Source organism: Pseudopodoces humilis, chromosome 8, assembly GCF_049639895.1.
Source record: "Pseudopodoces humilis isolate 2021_Gansu_Grassland_sample_001 chromosome 8, ASM4963989v1, whole genome shotgun sequence".
NCBI classification, from domain to species: domain Eukaryota; kingdom Metazoa; phylum Chordata; class Aves; order Passeriformes; family Paridae; genus Pseudopodoces; species Pseudopodoces humilis.
Window position 1 is genome coordinate 7,653,043 of NC_142207.1, and position 14,327 is coordinate 7,667,369.

Here is a 14,327-nt window from a genome sequence, read left to right on the forward strand (position 1 = left end):
AGATCTGCTTATTAGTGCTGAAATTGTTGAAGTCAGTCTTAAAAAACATCTGTCATGGGACCTTGCCAATAGATCAGGAAATAAAACTATGTGTTAAAGCCTTTTTTTTTTTTTTCAAGCAATCAGGAAAGGTATAACTTTGTTTCTGAGAAATGAAAAGTACAAATTCCAGCAAACATCTCTGTTAGATATGTACATATATATATATATATATATATATATATATTATCTGTAGAAAGATATGTAGGTATGCAACACGGATAGCCTGTTTTCATTTATTTTTTAAGTCCCTTTTTCTTGAGATATGTTATTTTACTTGGCTGGGGGAGTTTTCTTTAACGTGGTAAGAATGGGAGACATATTTTACTATCTTGTGACATTTAATTAAATTTAGGATCAATAGAAATATGTGAAAATATCTTTTTGGCCATAAATGGCTGTGCCAGTGTTTATACAGACTTCTTGTGTTACATTGTAGTAATGTGGATGAAATCATGTTTATGCCTGATGCTTTGTGGTCTTTTCCTGTCCTTGGCCTTACTTGCTTTAGTAAAATACTTCTAAGAATTTTCTTTAATTGTTTAAATGAAGTGTTGATTTCCTGTAGATGCCAATGGTGCATGGGCTCACTGGAAATGAGCCACTTGCTTTATTTCCATGGAATCTCACAGGCAGTCCTCAAGACACAGAGATGGCTTTTCCTAATGAGAAAAACCTCATTAGCTTCCCGATGAGACTGGTGTGAGGGAAAGAACACACAGCATGGTGTGAGCACTGGGGCTTTGGTCTGGTGAGGACACCAGGAACAAAACCTGAAGTCAGAGCAGAGATGTTGGTGAGCCTCAGCCCCCAAAGGGGTGTGAGGCTCCTCTGGACAACATTCTGTCTGGAGGTGAGATTTGCAGGGGAGGTTGGAGTGCTGTTTATTAAAGCAGCTGTTCATTAGCTGTTATCCTCAGGAATTTGCAGAAGTCCTCGTAGGCAGCTTCCTGTAGCTTTCATGTCCCACTGCTCTTCTGGGTCCCAAGAAACTTCCTCATGTCTTGTCAGAACTTTGATGTTCTCCCCAACTCTCCAAGTATTTCTGCTGGACTGGAAAGAAAGAGTATTTTTACTTCTGAAACTTTGTTAGAAACAAACTATAAAAGACTGTGAACACAGGATGAAAAGGGCTAACAATTCTGAAATGCTGAGGCTCAGTGAAGTTGCCTCTGATGCTGGCACTGCACCTCTTCATCGGAATGCCTTGCATTCAGCTCAGCTCCCAAAAGCATAAGGAGCTCCATTGCCTGCTGCAGCTCCTCTCTACATTGTGACTGCTCCATTTTTTTGGATACAAACCAGTTCTGTCATCCATTGCTACTTTATGCAAGTTTCCCTCTGCTCCAGCTACTCAACAATGGCAGTATTTTCCATGGCCTGCATTTTCCATAGTTTATTTAATATTGAGGACTGTGATATTTTTCTTCCCCCCTGCTACTGTGTTGGCTAAAAAAAAAGCAGATGGCCACAGATTTTCAGTTGTGCAGGTGCCACACTGTTTTGATAAGTTGTGCTGACCCATCTCTGCTTTTGTATTTATTACCTGCAGGAATAATGACCTAAGGTTTAGACTCATCTGCTGTGATTAGACCTTGAACAAGGGTTTCAGCAGAATGCTTTAGAAGTTAAGCTTTCACTTGTTTATCTAGTGTAATAGCTAGCTCATTGTCTTTCAGTGTTACAAGGTACACTGCAAAATGAGTGGGAAGATGTGGAATGTGTTCTTAATGCTGGCCATAATACATTGAATAGATTCCATCAGTGTTTCTGGTCCTTTCTTTTGTGAGTGCGTGGAGCTAAGGGTGTTGACAAAGATAAATACCAAAATAACCCAAATAACCAAAGTCCAGTTCATGAATGGGCGTTTGCAGGTCCAAGGAAAAGTTCTCTCTGCTTAAGAGCAAAAACGATCAAGCTGAAAGCAAGCACAACATGTTTCTTAAGTTTAATAACCAGTGTGAGTGATCAGCACTTCTCAGATTGATTTATATGTATGTGCACATTTGTTTTAGTTTATTTTTACTGAGGAGGGGTGGGTTTGGATTTGTTTTAGTTGTTTTGGTCTGGGTTTTTTTTCAGTTTGGCTGTGCAAAAGGAGTGCTTTGTTCTACCAGTGCAACCCAAAGAAATGAAAATATGAAGACAGATTGTTTCTGTATCCAAACCCTGCACCTGTTCTGAGCAGGGTAATTGCTGACAAGATGCTCTCCTTTTAAAATGCCTGTTATCCATAGAGCTGACAGAATCCTGCATTCCTCTGAAAGTGGCATTTTACAGTGACTGAAAAGAAGTGCCAATGTTTTCATGAATAAAGATATTGACCGGGGAAAGCAATTGTGTGACCATAATCATTGAGACAAGAACTGTAGCAACAGGATCTTATAACTCAGTGGATTGTAAAGGGAACACGAGGGATGAAAATGATAGGTACTTATGCAAATGGATTAGAACTATCCTGTGCCACTTTGTGGATCTGTCTTTTAGTCTCTCTTGCTATCTAGGCCATGGGATTAGTCAAAAACAGCAGGAAAGGAATGGACACAATCACTTAATCACAAAATCAGAAGGCTTGCTGGGGTAATTTCCCTTCAAATAGCACACTGCAAACCCAGGGCAGGTAGTACTTAATACCAGTTGCAAGCCCAGCTCTATAAAGAGCTTTGGAAAGACTGCAATCTTTCTATTATAAGTGTATTGAGTCTGCCTTTTGAAACATCTGAAATGTGACATGAAATTATTTGTCTTTTTTTCATTTGACACCTTTTCTTTATGTTTGGGGAATGCAAATGGCAAGAGTTTAATGAAGTGATATTGTTGTGATTACATCTAAGGTGCAGAGTGAGACGTTCTCATTCCTACTGCAAAGCAAATTACATTTGCTTTTCCTACTCTAAAGCACTTTGCCCCTGAAATTCTTGCCAAAATAAGGGGGGGCTGTGATTCATTTTAGTGCTTTTCTCTGTAGGCTTTGTCCTGGTAACAGAACAGCATTAAAAAAAAAAAAAAAAAGAGAGAGATGAAAGAAAGCAGATGATTTATTCAAGGCATCAGAAGATGCCATGCTGGCAGAAACTGACAGAGCCCCAAATTGCTACAGCCCAAAGCTCCTCTAAGATCTTTCACCTGCCTTAACACAAAACCAGGTGAGCAGCAGACACTGCTGCAGCTCAGTGCTGGTGGGTTTTGTGTTCCAAATAACCACAGGCCAGGGGTAAGCACCAATGTGCATCTGCAGACCTGGACTGGTGGAACTGGTAAAGTTCATTCTGGACTGCAGAAATTACAGCAGAATCTCTGCTTTCAATTTGAGCTGAACCCAGCTGAACTGCTTGAACCTGCTTGAATTCTTGTTCTTAATTTTTATAGAGAAATGTGTATTTTCTGCATTTGGCTCATCTCACCATTTATCAGCTGGGTTGATGCAGCATGGACAGGAGTTCTATGAGGAAAAGCAGTTTGGTTAAATGCCAGCTCTCAGGGTCAGCTTGTCTCTGAAAGCTGGAGTTTCACTTCTCCTGAAGGGGATGATGTGTTTTAAATACCCAGTGGCTTCTGGAAAAGCCTGGCAGAGGCACTCAGGAGTCCTCAGGCTTTAGGCAGTGACCTTCCATGTGTCTGCTTCCACCAGGCATTCATTCTCCTCTTGCTTCTGGCATTATTTCCATGGTGGAAATTGTACTGTGGTTTACACAAAGAGTTTTCCAAGAAATCCAGAAAATGCTGTTAGGATAATTCAGAAACCTGACTTACTAATGCAGAATGTTATGCCAATATTTTCTGACCTTTTGTTCTCTTACAACAGCCTTAGTTGTACACATTTGTTGGAAAAATTATGTCTGAAAGACTTTTTATCCTCATTGATTAACAATAAAACTGTGCAACTCGATAAGCTTTAGGGAGGAAGCTGTGATTTTTTTTTCTGGTTATGCTGCCTACAAGAAAGATTGTAAGTTTATTCAGGTAAAAATATGGAAATATTTGAAAGTTTTTTGTGTATTCTTCTACTATGTCTCTTAATTCTAAACGATGCTTTTTCTCAAATCAATATCCCCAATACTACTTAAAATATGTGCTTGCATTTTTGTGTCAAGGGATACAAAATATTTTCATATGAAATACATCTAATGGAGTTTAGTTTTTTTTTTTTTTTCTTTATTTCTATTGTAAGAGGAACTTGGGTCAGATCTTCTTTTTACAGTCTTGTATAATATAGCCATTATGGAGGCAATTTCATGTTTGTTTTTTTTTTATTCTAAATATGAAGCACCCATGTCAGAATCTGTATTTCATTCCGAAAGAGAGAACAAAATCTCAGAACACCTGAATGCGGCTGCAGCCTTCTAGGAAGGGAAAAGCACCTGCCATGGGCTTGTCCCAGGCTTTTGGCACTGTCCCACATCACATCCTTGGGACCCTCCAGCCTGCCAGGGTCTGTGTTTGAGTTCAACAAGGCCAAGTGCAAAGTCCCCTATATGGGTTGTGGCAATTCCAAGCACAAATAAAGGCTGGGCAGGGACTGGATTGAGAGCAGCCCCAAGGAGAAGGATATAGGGATGCTGGTGAATGAAAAGCTCAACACAACCCAGCAATGTGCACTTGCAGCCCAGAAATCCAGCTGCATCCTGGGCTGAATCCAAAGCTCTGGGGGCAGCAGGGGAGGGAGGGGATTCTGCCTCTACCCTGCTCTGCCGAGACCCCACCTGCAGAGCTGCATCCAACTCCAGGGCCTCCAGGGTAAGGAGGGTGTGGACCCTGTCGGAGGAGTCCAGAGGACTTCACAAAGATGCTCAGAGGGCTGGAACACCTCTCCAGCAGAGACAGGCTGAGAGAGCTGGGGCTGTTCAGCCAGGAGTAGTGAAAACTCTGTGAAAACTTTAGAAGGACATTCCCTAAATCTTCTAAAGGGATTTCAAGAGAGCTGGAGAGGGTCTTTTTACAAGGGCTTGTAGTGACAGAACAAGGGAGAGTGGCTTTAAACCAAAAGGGGACAGGCTTACATTAGACATACGAAAGAAATTCTTCACTGTGAGGGTGTGGAACTGGAATAGGTTCCTGGGAGAAACTGTGGCTTTCCTGGCAGTGTTCAAGGCCAGTCTGGGTGGAAGGAGACAGGGGGGTTGGACTGAGCTGATCTTTAAGATCTCTTCCAACCTAAACCATTTATGATTCTCTGTCACAGATTGCGATATTCAAAGCCATATCTTGCTGCTGCTTAGAGGATTTTCATGCCTATAGTGTATCAGTTCATCATCAGCCTGTAAGCTGTGTCTGGAGATGGACTATATATTTAGAAAACGGCCTAGAAAAGGAGAGAGAAAGATGCTTCAGCCTATTTGAGTTATATTTGCTTTGCATATTTGATGGATATGTTTTTTTTCAGCATTTCCCTCTGAAATAGCTTGTTTTGCAGTGGAGAGTGGGATTTAGCAGGATGCAGAAGGGTGGGAATAACTCATGTTTTCCTCAACCTGCCCTCCCCCCCACACCCAGTCTCTGCAGGTTTTTGGTTGAGCCTTTCTTTCGGTTACTGCTGCAGGATTTGCAGCCTCTGTAATGCTGTTTCACACATCTAGTACATTGCAAGAACAGTCTTTTGGGGGTCTTTTCAACAGAGGTTGAATGGAGACAACCACAGAGCAGAAACTTTAGGCTTTGTCCTTTGGTTGCATTGAGGTCCCTGATGGTGAGTGCTTGTGAGCCCTTGGTAAATGTGGTCTTTAGCATTTGGCAGCAGTAGCCATTGGGATCACTAACATTGGTCTACACTGTGTTGTTCACGCAGTGTTTCATTTTTCTCTTCGTAGCTATGGTTTAGTCAGGTAACTCAAAGTATGTTTTAGTAAAGTAACTCAATCAAAAATTGCGTTCAGAAATATGTATTACTTGAGGATTGTTTTTGGCAATAACACAATTAAATGGTTTGTGAAAAAGCTACTATAAATAATGAGAAAACTTGCAATTGTATTATTCTTTGCGCAGCCATTTTCTGATTCATTAGAGTTAGACTGTAAAATCTATAATCACATTATAGGTAGTGTTATATATAAACCACCATATTCAAGAGTTGGTAATTTTTCAAACCACAATAATAAAAGAGTGTATTTAGAAGATTAAATCCTTAAATCTCCATCTGTGTCTGCATTGTTGTTATGTGCCAGTTAGCAGATAGTTATGGGGAAACTACATGGTGTCAAATGCTTCTCATTCTATGGCTCTCTGTGATGTTTTCTCTTGAATGCCTTTATCTTCGTGTCACACTCAGAACTCACAGCTTCTGCCTTGCCAGTGATACACTGTCCAAAGATCTATTTAACTGCCTTTTGCCTATGGCCATTTTGAAAAGCAGCGCAAGGCTAAAAATATTTTATTGTTGAAGAGCTGCAGCTTACACTGTTTTAAAACTTTGTAGGTTACAGTCCAAGAGTTGCATTGCTTAGCATCAAAAAAGTTAATTGGAGATGCCCTCAATAGTGATTGTGCTATGAATTCACTTCATTGTAGTAACTTTTCTAATCTTTCATCAAATATTGCTTGTGTACAGTAACTTCATAAATGTCTTACGAGAATGTTATCACTCAATGTCAAAATATCATGACCTTTAATAATTTCTAATATAATAATTTGATATAACTTGTAATTTTTATCCAAATATTAAAACCAAATATCTTAATTTGAGACAAATCCTTCTTTTTATGCCAGTCTCCAAGTTTTCAGCTAGCTGGAAACTCTCTTCTTTCTCACTGTGGGTACCAATAAGCTTTGTATGCTCAGTACTTGATTCATTTCTTTGATACACTCCCTGCACAATTTGCAGAAGTATTTAAAATGAAGCTTTATTTTTAGAAACTGAACAATATTCATGTCTGCAGAGAAGAACCTTGTGAATAATGAGGACTTGGGACATTTTTTAGAGGCTTTGGTACATTCATCGAGTTGTTCAGCTTCTATCATTTTAAGTCAGTTCTTTGGAATAGGGTTTCAAAATGCTCTGAGGGGAACTACAGTTCTCTCATCACCACTTGGTTCTGTGAGCTTCTAGTTCTTAAACTGGATCTGCCAGGTGTCATTTAAATAAGGCTAATACTGTGATGTTTAGAATAATAGATGTTTAGAATTTGTGTTTCCTAGGCTGTGCTATTAACACTTTAAGATAATTCTTAAGGGAAAACAATAGCTTGGATCTGAGATCACCTGCAGGATGCAGAAATTCTGTATTTTTGTGGAAAAGCTGTGTATCCCTGCAAGGTCAGCGTGGCCAGGGCTGTCCAGAGAGGGTGGAACCACACGATGCTCATAACCTAGGGATCACCAAAAGGGCTGATGAAGCACTCATGCAGGCCTTGAGGACCCGTGTCTAAGGCTACACAGGCTGTGGTAATTAGTATTTCACATGGTAGAAAAGAAAATGAGGGAAGCAGGCAGGCTCGAAAGTGGTTGGGAAGCAGAGGCAATGGGGTGGAGGAAGGAGACAGGTGCCAGGAGTTCCTGTTTACACCATTTTTTTCCCCTGAGTGCTGAAGACACTTCAGTAAAAAACCCCCAGGTATCTCAGAGGTGTTGTGGGTTGTGGTAATCAGGTTCTTCCACACGCTGATCCTGGGAAACTGCGAAGTTCAGTGTGGGAGGGACTGGCCACAAATCCTGTGCTGAGCATCATCCATTGCCTGGCACGGGGCCAGTGTCAACACCCAAGAGTTGATTCCTGTGAGAATAAATTGTTCAGAGGTTCTGAAGGACGGGGTGCAGCCCAGGCTGCCGGGGCCATCGCCGGGGTTGGGGTGTGGGGCTGGGCAGGCTGGCACCCCTCAGCTGAGGGAGCTGCTCCTGTGCTGACCAGCACGGCTAGGGGAGGCACTGAGGACACAGAATGGCTGCTCTGCCACTCTGCTGGGGCTAAAAATCTCCAAAATGAGCAATCTCTGGCAGGCTGGGCAGGGTGATGGGTCCAATGGGCAGAAGATGCGTTGGGGAAGTGGGGACATTCCTTGCTGGGAGCTGTGATGTGCTAGGACTGCTGTGAGAATTCCCTGTGGGATTGATTGGAGATTGAGTGGGGCAATTCCCCTTCTATTTTCTGGAGAAGAGGACCAGGGAAAGAATCTGTCATTTACATGTAGAAATGAACCTGCAAGGGGCTAAAAAAACAACATTAAAAAGTTAAAGACACTGTTGCTGCTGTGGGTGGTGTGGATGCTGAAGTGGTGTATGTGAGCCAAGAAGGCACAAGAACATTGCCACTTTCTGTTAAGACTTACCCATTTCACACTCATTATAACCCAGAAATGCAGAATGAAATAATATGTATGTGAGTAAATTTTACCATGCTTTTGGAAGCTTGTAAAACATAGCAGGCGGTGGGTTTTGTTGTTTTTGGGTTTTTTTGCAATCTTGCCATAGCATTTAATTTTGAGATACTAAAGACACATGTAATTGTGGCAGAGAAACATTTTTGCTTGCCAAATCTAGATAGAAAAAACACTGTTTTCTGTGAGGGAAAGTTGGGGTTGTAAGAAACAATTGCACTAGTTTTGTCATTGTGTAGTTAGGTGTTTATGTGCCGTTTGGTCTCAAACTGTACCATGAATGTGGGCAATGCAGTGCTATTATTGAAAAAATGTAAATGGTGCCTGGCAGGAGTTAAATGTGTAACCACAGAGGATGTAGGCTTAAGTGCACTGGTAGTTACAGAAACATTCATTTAACATTTGTTATAAGCTACTGTTGTTTTTTTATAACTAATAGGGGAGCAGTTTACAGTTGATCTACTGCATGGAGAAAAAGAGCTTGTAGCTTCAGATGGAATACTTGCAGCCTCAGGCAGTTTTGCTAATGCTTTCTATTACAAATAAGTTTAATAGTGTGCATTAAAAAGGATGTGTATTTAAACCTTTATGGTCCATACCATGTTAGGTAGAATTACAGTAAATTGCTGCATTTCATTTCTGTAATTATCTTATAAACTGCTAGTTGATATTGTCCTGAAGTTTATGTTCAGGACATTTTAACACCAGTTGTATTTTGGACAGCTTGCATAAGATCATCTGATTGTCTCTTAGGAGTATAAAATGCCAAATATATTTTTTTAAAAAGAAAGAGATGTATTAAAAAAGCATGAGAGTTACACCTTTGGATGACTCTGTATACCGTGGAGAAGGGAGGGATCATGATCACCTCCCGTGCTGTGATTATGAATGTGCACAGAGCAATTTTCCTAACACTAATAGTTCTGGAAATGTATGTTTATGAAATGTGGTCTTTTCCTTTTATTTCATTTTTTTCCATTCCTGTAGGAACTTGGAAGTAACAGCCCTCCGCAGAGGAACTGGAAGGGAATTGCTATTGCGCTGCTGGTGATTCTAGTTGTTTGTTCACTCATCACTATGTCAGTCATTCTTTTAACCCCAGGTAACCTACTTCTTTATTTTATCTTATTAAAGGTGTGTGATTCATAATGCAGTCATCAAAAGCAATGAATGTTAAAGTGTTTCTTGCCTTTCAGCATTTTTAACTTGTGGTTATTGTAAATTTGGTGCCTGTGGGGACTCGGGAGCTCCTGGAGGCCTTGCAGAGCAGAAATGTCTGGGGTTGGCAAGAGGTCCTTAGGATTGTGTCGGCCTTGAGGGGGCTACAGCCATCCTTGTGAGCCTCAGCAGGTGTCAGCTGACTTCAGGAGTTTGTTGTTGGGTTTTGGTGTAATTTCAGATTCACAGATGAGCTAAGAGAAAATTGCATTCCATGGAAAACTGATTCTGAGAATGCAACTTCTCACTGAATGACAAACATGGATCTTCCATATGTGCATGCACAAGCTTCTTCCCTTTTCTTTCTTTCAGAAACAGAGGGGAAAGTAATGGTTCAGTCACAGAAAATAAAAAATAAAGGATAGGGCAAGAAGTAGACAAAAAGAGCAAACAATGCACAAGTTTTAAAGGAAAAAAAAATCTTTGAATCCTTTTGCCAGTTTTAGAGTGTAAAGTATCTGATTTGCGTGGCATGCCTAGATAGTAAATATTGGTCTGCAAATATTCTGCCATTTGAGTACTCAGTTTGTGTAAACCAGAAAGTTAATGAAGCTCTTTTCAGATAAAGAATGGTTCCAGGCTGTTTGGCTGTGAGATGAAATCACCGAGGGAAGCTGGCTGAGTCTGTGCATGGTCAGGGACAGCAGCAGAGTGCTGCTGCTTTAAGGGAAGGTGCTGAGGCTGAATGGAAAAGGATCAAGAAGCTCTGCTTGTCAGAGGGGATGAGGCAGCTGGAAAGAGTATGCAGGAACACTGTGGATAGTCTACTTCCTCTGTTTTGTATAAATGATAATATTATCATTTTGCTGTCCACTTAGATCATGTTGAGAAAAGTAAAAGCAAAGTTGTGCTGCTGTAGTCTCAGTGAATAGGAGCTTTCTTCAGGGAATAATATAAAAGATTTCGAGGGCACATATTAGTGGTACACTTTAAGACAGAAGACTGTTTTTTTGTTTTGAGGAGAGGTAGCTTTTTTTTTGAAGACTTGTAAAATATCAAATCTTTCCTGGAATCTACAATAATAACTTTCAGTTGTGGCTCTTATATCTGTATAGAATTATTAATGATGTAAAACCATAATATGAAGTCTTTGAAGGCACTCAGGGAAAAAGAATAAACAACCTAGGGGAATGTTAACTTTTAAAGAAAATATGTTAAAAAAGCTCAGTGAATTACAACATCTCTGAGGCCATTTCAAAATCCAGAGATCTTGGTTGAAAACTTGTGTAAGCTGGGACCTACATTTCAGTTCAAGTCATGCGAGTGAAAACTAGTTCTGTCAGCTCAGATGCTCCAAGATATCCCATAGAGACTGTGAAGCTTGATATAAATAAAAGCCTTTCTCCCAGAACAATCCAGGTCTGTAAAACTGGGCTTTCTTGTGGGTTGGAAATGCTTACCATGGAAAGCTTTGGAGGTGCATTGTAGGATAGATGCTTGCCCTGTTTTGGCCCTAATCGTTGCTGTTCCCCCTTCACTTTCATTATTTATTTGTTTGATTATTATGAATTATTAATATGTTTTGATATTTTGCTACTCTGTTGGTCTGTTGGCAGGTGCTAAGCACTATAGCTGAAGCTACTTTGTCATGAATATGTGTTAAGATCACTTTGGGATGTCCAGGATAAAAGTAGAGAGCCCCTGACATCTGGCTATTGGGAAGTGCTCACTTCCAAGTTGATGCTAATTTGTTATTATAAATATTTGGGTTTGAAAATCCTTCTCATAAAATATAATAGGTCTGAATGAAGATGTTCAGTGCAAATGTCCTTTGTTACCTTGGGATGTTTCAGCATTCATTTCTAGTACTATTCTGAGCATCAGAGTTCTCTCCCTATTTAGTTCTGCCTGTACGGATGGGTGCTTTTTAGATTCCATGTAAATTCCCCTAAACACTTTACATCAAGCTGCTTCTTTTTCTGGAAATGATGATAATTTCAGATGGTTATTTCTCAGAAACCTGATTGTTTCACTGTTTTTTTTGCAGGCAAATGGGTACTTACTGATAAGCCAAACACAGCAGTGATCTCTTTTGCCCGCAATTATTTACACATTGTTTTGTCCACAATATAAGAAACTCTCAGGTCTGTGTACACTAACAATTGTCATTTGACTTCTCTCAAATTTTGAGCAACAGCTTTCCTGCCTTTTAATAGAGGGACCAATGCTTCCATGTGGGATAGCATATTTTTAAAAGAAAGTGCAATTCATTTGCAAAAGTCTTCAAAGAGGCTTTAATTTCCACTAAAGATAGAAATGATATTAAAACTAAAAGGAAATCCTTGATTTTATTTTTGATTATCTTTTATTACATGAAATATAACTTCACTATACAATACTAAGCAGGATCTCTGTTGAAGTGAGATGTATTTTGACCTATTAATATCTTAGCTTTTGTTCAAATCTGAAACCTCTGTGTTAGAATTATGGTTGTGGTTTGAGTAAATGCATTGTGCCAACAATATTAGTAACATTTCTGATAATTTTATCATGCCTTTCATCTATGATAATACTCAGAATCTTTATAAATGTCTTAGTGCTCTAAAGAAAGAGATAGAAAAGTGGAAGAACAAACCGTCCAGTGATGTAAAACATTAGTGGCAGAGTCTGAATGAACTCTCATCCCAGTAACCACTTGTTGGGGCTCAGGAACTCTCTCTGAGCCCCTGTGGAATAAGGAGTAGTAATTAGTAGAATAAGTAGAAATTGCTACACTGCTCCATACCTGGAAATAGAAGGCTTGCAGGCAAATATCCTTGCTGGTTTTCTTCAAAATAAGAAAAGTGCAATAAAGAAAGTGCACAGAGATCCCAAAGAATCAATTTGCCCTTGTTAAAGTAGAGGAGTGGAAAAACATGGAAGTTTCAGAACAGGAGCCCGTCTGTCCTCTGTGGTAACTGCATCATGAATCTAGTGATTTTTGTTTAATATTTGGAGTGGACTGCTGGAGCAGTATTTAAGAGAAAACAAAAGAAAATACATTGGGAATAATCTTATATATATGGAATTAATTGCCAGTGCAGAGGCACAGGTGAGTGTCCATGAGATGCCATCATTTGGTTACTTGGTTTGTATGTCAGTATAAATTTAACACAGGCACCTTTCTTCTTCTGCTTTTATTCTATTGCATGTTTTTGAGGTTTCATCTCACACCTGCATATACTGAAATAGTCATAGGTAGATTTTTAGATATCAGCGCCTTTAAATCATTCCTGCCTTTGAATCAACCTGTTACTGCTTTGCATCATGACAGTGTGTTCCATGTTGTAGGAACTATGTCAAGACCTATCTGATCAGCCACTGTTGATCTGTATTTCAAAACTGACAAATGTCCAATTGAAAGTATTAGCAGCTGAAAGCTCTTATGTGAAAAACCGCTTAAGAGCATGCTAAGAGTTGTATGGATTTGGCCTCCCTTGTACAGGTGTTTTGCCACAACACTTAAATTTGTTTTTTCCTTTTGGGACTGACAGTAGTTCTACCTTTGTGTTAACTTAAATTCTGAAGGGGTGGAAGACTCAAATGCTTTTTCTAGGACTCCCTCACTGAGATATCGATGTTGGCATTTAAACCATGCCTGCTGATATGTGCACTTACTGTTGAGCAAACTGGCACCTACCTCTAATCATAGACTGAAGGAAAACTCACACATGATGGAAAAAAAGTACACCTTTTCAGAAAAGTTACTTTAGAGAACACTTAGGTCAGAGAAATGGTCAGAATATGCTTTTTGTGGAAAGGGTTGAGTAAAATCAAGCTCTGGGAAGAGAATCCATTGGGATTATGTCCAGCAGATAAACTGTTCAGGGTTAGGACTGACCTCTCCATACCCTCCCTCATACTACTCTTGAAGGAAAAGAAAGCAAACTATAACTTTTTTTTTATTTTTTTTTTTATTTTTTTATTTTTTTGTGATGTGGATATTCACTGGAAGAAAATGCAGTTTTCTGTTCAATTCTGTACAGACTCCCTGTAACTACTGTAAATTGGCAGGCAGGTTTTGATATCTGACTATTTACTGGCAAGTTTTCTTCCTTTGTCATGCTAACACAAAGTGAGCTATGCTAATTCCCAGTTACACCTGCTAGCTTGCATGCAGTTTACTAGTGGATTTTTCCCATTTTCAGATGGCATTTAACATCAAGCATTTATCCTAATTTCTAATATAAAAACTTTTTTTCCCCACAGAAAAGTCAGCAGTAGGGAGCTTCAATTAATGGCATACTACAGTACAGTACATAATTATTAGTTTTATTTGCTAAGTTAGAAGGCAAATTTTATGAGGTGTTTAGACTACATTTAACCTGCAAAAATAATATCCTATAAACTCGTGAAAAGTAGCAAGGCCATTAATTTCAAGTTTTGGAGTCTTCTAGTTTAGTAAGCACAAACAGGTTTGTAACTTTGAATTAACACATGCAGTATTTGAACTGTTTTTAATTGGATGCACAGTTAAAAAGTAGTCATTTAGTCTTTAGCATTTGATTTTGTTTGTATCTTCTGTAATCTATGTCATTCATTATACATATATATATAATTTCAGACCAAAATACAGAAATCTGTGGTAAATATTGTGAGAACATTGGAAATAGCATTTCTTCAAGGAATAATTCAATAAAATTTACAATGGAAATGAAAAAGAGATAGTAGGGTATTTTGTAATGTAATAAATATAAAGTAATAAAAGGAAGTCTTTAAAATGAAATAAATACATCCTAGAATCAAAGATTAGTTTGGCTTGAAAGGGACCTTAAAGATCATCTC

At 39.2% G+C, this 14,327-nt stretch overlaps 1 protein-coding gene across 2 annotated transcripts in view; it reads left to right on the forward strand.

Annotated features, from left to right (window-relative positions):
* The window catches only part of DPP10 (dipeptidyl peptidase like 10), a 435,737-nt gene that overhangs the window by 231,251 nt on the left and 190,159 nt on the right, over window positions 1-14,327 (forward strand). For both annotated transcript variants that reach the window (XM_088058794.1, XM_005519624.3), the window contains exon 2: window positions 9,333-9,447. In XM_088058794.1, coding sequence (XP_087914920.1) covers window positions 9,333-9,447 — 115 coding nt within the window. The remainder of the gene's footprint in view (window positions 1-9,332; window positions 9,448-14,327) is intronic.